Source organism: Apodemus sylvaticus, chromosome 10, assembly GCF_947179515.1.
Source record: "Apodemus sylvaticus chromosome 10, mApoSyl1.1, whole genome shotgun sequence".
In the NCBI taxonomy this organism is placed as follows: Eukaryota; Metazoa; Chordata; class Mammalia; order Rodentia; family Muridae; genus Apodemus; species Apodemus sylvaticus.
This window is the reverse complement of record NC_067481.1, coordinates 61,903,233-61,913,714: the sequence shown is the minus strand read 5'-3', so window position 1 is coordinate 61,913,714 and position 10,482 is coordinate 61,903,233. Positions and strand designations below refer to the sequence as shown.

The following is a 10,482-nucleotide window of genomic DNA, read 5'->3' as shown; positions in this document are numbered from 1 at the left end:
ATCTCTGGGGTCAGGATGCTGAGGGAATCTTCCCTAGATGGAAATATGGCTGGATGGGTTGGGCTGCATTCTTTGGGGCAAAGGTTAGACTGAACTTCTTTCTCCCTGGGGCTATCACACTCTTCTCTCCCTTGATTATGGGTCAGACAGTGATGAACCACATGGCTGGGGGAGGTCACACGTTGTTAAGAATCAGGAGGAGTGGGCGTCAGTGTTGTAAGGCATGAATCCCACGCCAGTGTCAGCTTCCACCCAAGCCAAGGTCCCAGCACCCTAGGACTTCCTCTGACTGCCCCAGGGGCTTCTCTGGCTATGAGTGTGGGTGGAAGTGCACCGATGGAGGAGCAGGGCGTGTCTCCCGAAAGCAGGGTGTGGCCAGTGGTCCTGATGATCAGCCCGGTGGCCAGTCGCTGGTCCTTGACAGCTTGGCGTTAAGCCCGCACTGTCCACTGTATGCGACGAACAGGTGGAGGGTGGACGACACAGAGAAAGCTCGGAGCCAGCTACGGAGGTTCCCGCAGCCTCGTTGCTGTCAGCGGTCGAGCCACACCCCTCCCGGCCGCACTTCCTCTCTCAGTCCCCGTTGCCAGAGAGCCCCGCTAGGCTCGGTGATCCTGGCCTGAAGTCTGCCGCTGCTACGCATTGGCTTCAGCCTGAGGGGTAAGTCAACCGGGCAATTTCAGGATATCCAAGGGGCTGCGTCTGGAAGTCTGACAGTGAATGATTGGGTTTTGAGTTGCTCTCTGGGGATCCCCATCCTGGAATAAGGGTCTGCGTGGGCTCTCACTCCCTGAACCTCCAGGCCTCTTCCTCTGCTGCCAGAATGGGGATCCCAGGAGGTAAGGTAGACAGACTCTGGGAAGACAGTTGTTGCTGCTGGGGGTTGGGGATGATGTCAGAGGCAGCATCGGCCAGGATTTGCTTCAGGATGGAAGCTAGACTGCACAAACGGAGGATGCCCATGTCCTCCTACTAGGGTGGGCAGAAAGGTGAAACTATTGTGGAAAATGCCCCACCCAGTTCTCTGAGTGTACTGGGACCCTGTAAGAAATTGAGAGTGGGCCCAGGCCACTCTCTACCACTTCCTTCTCTTAGCCCTGTTTTTTTGTTTTTTTTTTTTTTCTGTCCCTTTCTTCTACCAACCCGTTCCCTACCCCTTTTTCCTACCCTCACTGTCTTCTGACCGACTCTGATTCTTTTCTTCCGTTTCTGAATTCTGGGGAAGAACGAGGCTCCCCGGCTCTAACTAGGTCCCAGCCCTGGCCACGTGATGGAGGCTGTGGTTGCAGTTTCTGATGAGAGTGAGGTTAGCTGTCAGCTAACCCCAGAGCTGGTGTGGAGTCTAAGGTGGGAAGGCAGATGGCGCTTGCCCGATCTAAAGTCCCTCCAGAGGCGGCGCCTTAAACCCTCAGATATGATTCAGCCTGGAAACATAATTGGACTCCGGGAACTGAAGAGGACCATCATTGATATAAAGCGAGGTGGAAACTCACTTCTCTTTTCCCAGCCGCAGTTGTTCCGGCAGCCAAAGGATCTAATAGACCAGTGGTTCCCTGGATATCTCCCTCTCTACAGTAAGGGTTCTGAGGCTTGCCCTGGCCAAACAATTGAAGTTTTATCTGTCTGAACCGTTGGGCACTGGGCTTGATAAGGGGTGGGGTTATGAACACAAACATTCTTACCCCTAAATAGGGTTTGAGTCGTCTTAAACATCAGATGTTCCCCAGGGGGAAGCTAAAAACAGTCCTGACTTCCTGTGAGATAATATCAACGAGACAACCCTGTCAGGTCCCTGCTTCCCAGCACACCCTCAAAACACACCACCTTTCTCCCTTGTGATAATTTTCCCCCTTGGAAAGCTAACTGCTTCCTACTCTTCCCTCCTCCCCCGTTTTTTTTGTTTTGTTTTTTTCTGTTTTGTTTTGTTTTGTTTTTTGTTTTATTTTGTTTTGTTTTATTTTTTGAGACAGGGTCTCATGATGCAGCCTTGGTCCTGGAACTCACTGTGTAGACCTGGCTGGCCTCTGCCTCCTGAACGCTGGGTTTAAAGGCGTGCACCACCAGGCATGGCTCTATTTTATTTTATTTTATTTTATTTTATTTTTTGTGTATGTAGATATGGTTCTAGACGTATGTAGATACCAGAAGATGTGGATTGTTTCCACCAGTCTCAGCTTTGTTGTTTGAGCTTAGAATCTCTCACTGAACTCACCAGACTGACTGGCCTGCAGCCTCTTTTCTCGGCCTGCCTTTTTTCACTGAAATTAAAGATATACCTCAGTCCAGGGCTTTTTATGTGGGTACCCAGGATCCTTCAGCCCCTCCTGGTTGTGTGGCAAGCCCTCTGTGACCCAGCTCTTTCCTCCTCCTCCTCTTTTCTCTTCCTTCCCACCTTCCTTCCTTCCTTCCTTCCTTCCTTCCTTCCTTCCTTCCTTCCTTCCTTCCTTTTTTTGTTTTGTTTGGTTTTTGGTTTTTGTACTTGGTTTTTTCAAGACAGGGTTTCTTTGTATAGCCCTGGCTGCCCTGGAACTCACTCTGTAGACCAGGCTGGCCTCGAACTCAGAAATCTGCCTGCCTCTGCCTCCCAGAGTGCTGGGATTACAGGAGTGCATCACCCACCGTCCGGCCCCAGGCAATTTTCAATCTCTGTATAGGAGAGGATGGCCTTGAACTTCTGATCCTGTAACTCCTAATTCTTTATAAAAATATTTTATTAATTTATTACTATTTCCTGTATATGAGTGTGTACCATGCATGTGCTTGATACCTACAGAACGCATCGGATCCCCTGGAACTGGAGTTACAGAGGGTTGTGAGCCACCATGCAGGGCTGGGCCTTGAACCCTGACTCTTTGGAAAGGTGGCCCATGCTCTTAACCACTCAGTCATCTCTCCAGCACCTTGCCTATGATTGCTACAGCTGGCTTATGCTTGCTGGGTATAGAAGTCAGCACTTTGCTCATGGTAAACAAGCACCGTATTTACTACACTTTACCCGCAGCTCCTGCTCTCTGTTTCTCTATATCACCTTCTCCAGGTCCCAGCCAGGCCTACCACACTGCGGCATGAGAGAGAGAGGGGAACCTTAAGATCTCCATCTCCACAGAAGTTTCATCTGTAAGGAGTAAGGAGCATCCTCCTCTCTCAGGATGACTTCAGCCTCCAGCCCCCCAGCCTTTAGGCTGGAGACGGCTGATGGAGATGAAGAGGGCAGTGCTGAGGTGAACAAAGGGAGGACTGAGCCACCCCCCATGGAGTCGCCATTCCAGGACGAGGACCGGAATTTCTCCCCTCAGATCAGAGTGAATCTCAACTACCGAAAGGGGCTGGGTCCCAGGTAAGGCAGCAGATGGAGATGGGACAAGCTCCCACACAACACCAAAGTCACTCAGTGGCCAATCCCTTGCAGGTGTCTCTTCCTCATAGCCTAGCTTCCAAGTCCCACATTCTGATCTCTAGGGTAAGTCCTCCCAGAATGGTCTCCATTCTTGGCCTTCTACCAAGACTATGCTTTTGGTAGAGACACTGTCACCCAGTACCCAGTTACACCCAGTGTGCAACTGACAATCAAATCCCACTTCTTGATGCTTTGGGTCCCGCACAATCTGGTCGCTTGGTAGCTGTGGCCTTAGCAGGATCCACAGCACATGGGTGGATGGGGGTGGGGAAGACGAAGATGTTTGGAAATCCCTGCTTTACTTCAAGACATTGTCACTTAGGCAATGTGGACCCTGAGAATTGAGGACAGTGGCCGTCCTCTTATAGCCCTCTGCAGTTTGGGTTGCCTGTGTTATAGCTACCGATTCAGGAAGTGAGCCTGGAGGCGTCCTGCTAGGGTACTGAACCTGGCTTCCCAGAATCCTCATGGGCTGGCAAGACTGCCAGGAAAGCCCATTTCTCCTCGCTCATCCCTGAGATGTGTCCATTAGCCTTGGCACACTGTGTTGTTTGTGTCAGAGAGCAGTGGCTAGGTTGGGTGACAGCACAGCCAGGTAGGTGCACGGGGCATCCGTGAATAGTGGGGCTGCCGGGCGGTGGTGGCACATGCCTGTGAGTAGTGGGGCTGGTCTAATGGCGATAGAATGGGATTCATGGTGCCCTTTAGAATCCCAGTACGATACCTTTCTTTGCTTCCCTGTTCCAAGGCCATGATTGCTGCCTTAGTGGCCTGGAATGGTGTCCAAATGACCACATTTTCCAAGCAGACAGAACATAGGGCCCTTCATAGTCTGTGGCCATAGGGTTAACTGGATGAATGATGTTCATCTAGCTGGAATGACGCAGACCTGTGTGGTGCTGCAGATATGAGGCCCGGCTTTCAATGCACCGTGGCTGTACATCTTCAAGTGTGAATGACCCCGTGAGCCACCCTCTGTGTCAGAGTCATCAGCTCTGGCTGGCTCAGCTCATTCCACAGGAGATTTGCTTGTTTGCTTTCTTGGTTAAAGACAAAAATCTTGCTATATAGCCCAGGCTAGCCTCCAATTTGGGGTCATCCTCCTGCTTCAGCCTCACGAGTGGTGGGATTACAGGCATGTGCTACCATGCCCAGCTTTCCACAGATGTTAAGCTGGGACCTGAGAGTCTCTGCATCATAAGGTAGCCTTCTCTTACGTTGCGTTGCCCTCATTCCCTTCATATCTTCTTTTCATAGCTCCAGAGGCCCCAGTGTTAGGCAGGCCTTAGTGAATGCTGACAGGTTCTAGGAATGGGTTGTCTAGACTCATTTGGGAACCCAGTGTGCTGTGTATTAGACCCAGTGTATGGGCTAAAACACTTTATTTTGTGGTATTTCCTTGGGTTCTTATAACAATCCTTGATATTTCCATCTTTCAAAGAGGAGAAGAGACTAAGAGAGGTTGGTTAAGTGACTTGGGAGGGAGATAGTGCCACCTCTCTAGACAACTGCCCCCCCCCATCATAAGACAATACCAGATTGTGTCTGAGGAGCCACAAGGGGCCTCTTCTGGACTCAGTGGAAGAAATTTCTCAGAAATGTGGCTTCCCAGTAAAACCGAGGTCAGCAGATGATATTTAGTACTGGGTGAATGTGATAGTCTATCTCTGGGAAACTTCTAGCTTGCCTAGTCCAGACTCTCTCTTGGGGTTGAGATGTGGCCTGATATTAGCCAGCCCCCATGGTGGCTCCAGTTCTGCTCTGTGTGATGGTGGGTAGATCGCTTTACTTGTTTGCCTAGTGGAGAGGAGGGTGGTTCATTGCCTGTAGGCCTGGAGCACAGATTAATAGTGCAGACTCCTTTCAACTAATGAATGGATGGTTTCTGAGAAGAGGGTAAAAAGCTTTTCTCAATCTTTTTACTGGTGCTGGGATGAACCCAGGCCTCTTGCGCACTAGGCAAGCACTTTACTGCTGAGCCATACACCTCCATCCCCTCCATCCCTGTTTCCATTTCTTCTTCCAAGTCAGTGATGCATGCAGCCTTTGGTCCTCATACGCCCTGTCCAGACCCGTGCAAATGTGCAAGGGACACCATAAGGTGTGAGAGCTGAAATGACCCCTGTGGGATAACGAGTCTTTTGACAGATGATGTCCTTGATGCCGACAATAGCCTGGGATGAACAGAGCTGCAGTATTGCAGCAGATTAAAGACCCAGTGAGTTTCTTCTCACCAAGAGCTCCGAGCTTTTAGAGCCCTAGGAGAGAGAAGCCCTTGAGAGAGTTCCTGTGTAACCTGAGGACTTAGAAGTGTAGGAGTAACGGACAGTGCTTCCAGGCATGATGAGACTTTGTGCAGGAGAGACTGTGGTCACTTTCCAACATGAGTCACAGAACACATTTTTCACAGCCAGCAGGACCCAAATCGCTTTGACCGTGACCGACTCTTCAGTGTGGTCTCCCGGGGTGTCCCTGAGGAGCTGGCTGGACTGCTAGAATACCTGCGCCGGACCAGCAAGTACCTCACTGACTCGGCATACACAGGTAGCCTTTGGTGTCCTTTGTGCTTCGAATCAGAGGGGCAGCTGTTCTTGGGGCTGGAGGGAAGGCTCAGTGCTTGAAAGCACTGACTGTTCTTTTGGAGGACCAGATTTGATTCCCAGCACCCACATGGAAGCTAACAGGTATCTGTAAAAGCAGTTCCAGGAGACCTGATCCTCTTTTTTTTTCAAGCCTTCATGGGACTGTGCACCACACTATAAAATAAAAATAAATTAAGAACAAAAAACAAAGAAACAAAAAAAAAATCCCCAAACGCTAGAGTATGGTGGCACTCACCTTTAATCCCAGTTCTTAGGAGGCAGAGGCAGGCAGATCTCTGTGAGTTTGCAGTCAGCCTGGCCTACTAAGTGAGTTCCAGGACAGCCAGGGTTGTTACACAGAAAAACCCTGTATTTTTTTTTCTAAAGATTTATTTATTTCATGTATATGAGTACACTGTAGCTGTCTTCAGACACACCAGAAGAGGGCATCCGATCCCATTAAAGATGGTTGTGAGGCACCATGTGGTTGCTGGGAACTGAACTCAGGATCTCTAGAAGAGCAGGCAGTGCTCTCAACTGCTGAGCCATCTCTCCAGTCCAAAACAAAACAAAACAAAACACCCAAAACAACAACAACAAAACAAAACAAAACCCCACAAAAACCTGTCTTAAAAAAAAAATCAAAAACAAAAAACAAAGGAAAGCTTATTTGCGCCCTCTAGAAGATTCAAATGGTAAAGAAATATGTATGGCCAAGAAGAAACAGCCTATTCATCCTGGGCTGTGCTTGGCATCTTTCCAGATTTGTCCAAAAGATTAGATATATAAAGTATTGCCACACTCAATAATTTATAATATGCTACTTCCCTCTCTTCACTGGATACATCGTATTTTTTTTTTAATTTGGTTATTGAGATGGAGATAGCTTGATCACTATGCAGATCAGGCTAGCTTAGTCTCCTGCCTTAGCCTCCTGCATGCTGAAAGACATGTGCTGCCACAGGTAGGTTCATGTCACATGTGTTCTCCTTGGTGTAAACTGGCCACCATTTAACCCACCAATGCCTGTATATGACTGCTCGGATTGTAGTTTAGGACCTCAACCTGCTGTGTGCTTGGCCCTCTCATGTGAACCAAGCACTTTGTTTGTGTTGTTCTCATGTTTATAATAACCCTAGAAGATTTCCTCTTATCAAAAAGGAAAATAAGTTAAGAGAGGCTAAGTCACTTATTGAAGGAGTCAGAGCCATTATGTGAGGGAGACACTTGAAAATTCTGCTCTGGATTTTTTTATTTTTACTAAAGAGGAGTCTCATGTAGCCCAGGCTGACCTCAGCTATGTAGATGATGATGACCTTGATTTTTCTGATCTTGCCTACACTTTCCAAGCGCTGGGATTACAAGCATGTGCTGCCACAACTGGCTTTATGTGGTGCTGGAGACCAAATCCAGTATCCTCAGCCCTGCCCTGGGTATTCATGTACAGATACTGAATGTTACAGGGTTGTGTGTGGTGCACATGCCTTTAGTCCTAGTAGTTAGGAGGCAGAGACAGGTGGGTCTTTAGGGGGTCAAGGCCACCTAGAACTATAAAGCAAGACCTGAATCAACAATACAACAACACACACACGCACCACATACAGATAATGTGTGAATATTGAATTATGCCTTAGAAACTTGGTGTTACGGCAGAAATTACAGTCAGGCCTGCTGATATTTTAATCCCTGTATTCTAGAGCCTTAATATCTTATAACCAAGTTGTGTTCCTACCAGTTGAATATAGCAGCTGGGAAAATATCTCAGCCTCCCATAGGGTTCCCTGGAGCCTAGGTTGGCTGTTCAAACTGGCAGATGGTCCAGCCTTTCTTTGAGCATTGCCTTTGCCTCCCCCTCTCTCCTTACAGAAGGCTCCACTGGAAAGACGTGTCTGATGAAGGCCGTGCTGAACCTTCAGGACGGAGTCAATGCCTGCATCCTGCCGCTGCTGCAGATTGACAGGGATTCCGGCAACCCTCAGCCCCTTGTCAATGCCCAGTGCACCGATGAGTTCTACCGAGGCCACAGTGCGCTGCACATTGCCATTGAGAAGAGAAGCCTGCAGTGTGTGAGGCTGCTGGTTGAGAATGGAGCTAATGTTCACATCCGAGCCTGTGGCCGCTTCTTCCAAAAGCACCAAGGAACTTGTTTCTATTTTGGTGAGGAAGCTTTCCTTAGCTCTGCTGAGGCACTGAGTGGGGTAAACTTTGTCCGAGGTCACATGGCTAGTGCTTGGCAGTGCTGGCACTTAACCTACCTACTGCCGGTCTGCCTACTTCTAACTACCAGATGAATTAAATTACAGCTTGTTTAAGGAGATGCTTAATCCTCTATTAGCCAGGGAAGCACAGCATGCACCCAAGACCAGACTGGGAGAGGATGGGCTGCAGGATTGGATTGTGCCAAGGCTCAACAGGCAGACTCAGGGTGTAGCTCAGTAGTGGAACATGTGGTTAGCATGCAGAAAGCCCTGGGTTCAACTTTTTTTTTTACAATTGATTGATTGATTGATTGATTGTTTTTTTGGATTTTTGGAATTTTGGATTTTTCTGGACAGGGTTTCTCTATATAGCCCTGGCTGTTCTGGAGCTCACTCTGTAGACCAGGCTGGCCTCAAACTCAGAAATCCGCTTGCCTCTGTGCCAGAGTTCTGGGATTACAGGCGTGCATCACCACCGCCTGGTGTAAATTTATTTATTTTATGTATATGAGTACACTGTAGCTGTCTTTAGACACACCAGAAGAGGGCATCAGATCTCATTATAGATGGTTGTGAGCCATGTGTGGTTGCTGGGAAGCAAACTCAGGACCTCGGGAAGGGTAGCTAGTTACTCTTTACCGCTGAGCCATCTCTTCAGCCCTCTCAACTTTTTAAAGCCATGTGTGTGGAATATCTATTAATACTTGTTCATCTGTGTGCCAGGGAGTGGGGGAGGGGGCAGACATTGACTTCATGTGTCTTTATCGCTCTCTCTGTGTTCTTATTTTTGTTTTGTTTTTGCTTTTTTCAAGATACAGTTCTCTGTGTAGCCCTGACTGTCCTGGAACTTGCTTTGTAGAGCAGGCTGTCCTTGAACTCAAAGATCCGCCTGCCTCTAAAGGCATGCACCACTGTGGCCATCACTTTATTAAATGAGCTATTGCCCTATCTCCTTGGGTTCTGCTTTTAATACCCCTCTCCAAATCCTCAAAACAAATAAATACATGAAAATGTCACTCCCACCACTAAACCAAACCAAACCAACAACTACAAACCTCTACCAAATCAAAACCAACCTGATCAAGCAGAATTTGAATTAAGGGGTAGTGAGTCTGCTCTGTTAAAGACAAGAGGCAGGGAGAGGTGGGGAGAGCTGGTCGGCTGCCCCTTACTCTTCCTGATCAGCCTCAGGGAGACCTGGACTTCTGCTTGAGGAGCAGGAAGTGTACCCAGGTGGAAGCAGAGGCTCGAGCTGAGCTTCCCTCTTGGTCCACAGGAGAGCTGCCTCTTTCTCTGGCTGCATGCACCAAGCAGTGGGATGTGGTGACCTACCTCCTGGAGAACCCTCACCAGCCTGCCAGCCTGGAGGCCACTGACTCCCTGGGCAACACAGTCCTGCATGCTCTGGTAATGATTGCAGACAACTCGCCGGAGAACAGTGCACTGGTGATCCACATGTACGATGGCCTTCTCCAAATGGGGGCCCGCCTCTGCCCCACTGTGCAGCTGGAGGAGATCTGCAACCATCAAGGCCTCACACCCCTGAAGTTGGCCGCCAAGGAAGGGAAAATCGAGGTGAGCACCATCCCTGTCCTGCCTCTCTTGGCTGCAGCAGGACTCAGGCAGGCAATGCACACATGTACACATGTTATGCATCCTGGCCCCTCCCACCCTGGACCCTTCATTATCTCCCTCCCTTCCCTGTCAATCTCATCCTCTCACACTCCTTTCTCATGTTCAATTATTTTTGTTTAGTCTTGTTTAACTGAGTGTAACCCGGGGCATCTGTGTGATCATAGGTTTCTTTTTCTTTTCAAGATTTATTTGTTTGTTTTATACATATGAGTACATCACCATTGATTGCTCTCTTTAGACACACCAGAAGAGGGCACCAGACCTCATTACAGATGATTGTGAGTCATCATGTGGTTGCTGGGAATTGAACTCAGGACCTCTGGAAGAGCAGAGTCGGTGCTCTTAACCACTGAGCCATCTCTCCAGCCTGATTATAGGTTTCAAACAATCCATTGGGACCTGACAGATTCACAGGATGGCAATGATAGCCTCCCTCCAAGAATGTGCTAATAGACAATAGTTCAGTAGGATGAGTCCTTACCAAACTATGGTTAGCTAGTGACAGGCTCAGTCTTGTGCAGGCCTAGGGCAACGCTGCCAGTGCAGGCTGTAAGATCTGGATTTCAACTGCTGTGTTATGCACAGAAGACATCATTTTTCAGCCCTTTCTCCATCGTATGATTAACATTATTTCCATTCTCTTCTGCAATGTTCCCTGATCCTGGGATGG

At 48.7% G+C, this 10,482-nt stretch overlaps 1 protein-coding gene across 4 annotated transcripts in view; it reads left to right on the top strand.

Annotated features, from left to right (window-relative positions):
- The first annotated feature begins 349 nt into the window (after positions 1–349).
- Trpv2 (transient receptor potential cation channel subfamily V member 2) overlaps positions 350–10,482 on the top strand; it is a 30,406-nt gene continuing 20,273 nt past the window's right edge. For 2 of the 4 annotated variants that reach the window (XM_052197472.1, XM_052197469.1), the window contains exons 1-5: positions 350–660; positions 3,038–3,337; positions 5,808–5,941; positions 7,846–8,136; positions 9,454–9,752. In XM_052197472.1, the coding sequence (XP_052053432.1) occupies positions 3,150–3,337; positions 5,808–5,941; positions 7,846–8,136; positions 9,454–9,752 (912 nt within the window). In that variant the 5' untranslated portion in view covers positions 350–660; positions 3,038–3,149. Of the gene's footprint in view, positions 661–1,512; positions 1,575–2,773; positions 2,861–3,037; positions 3,338–5,807; positions 5,942–7,845; positions 8,137–9,453; positions 9,753–10,482 lie in introns of those variants that run through there. The other 2 variants (XM_052197470.1, XM_052197471.1) reach the window with 2 other exon arrangements.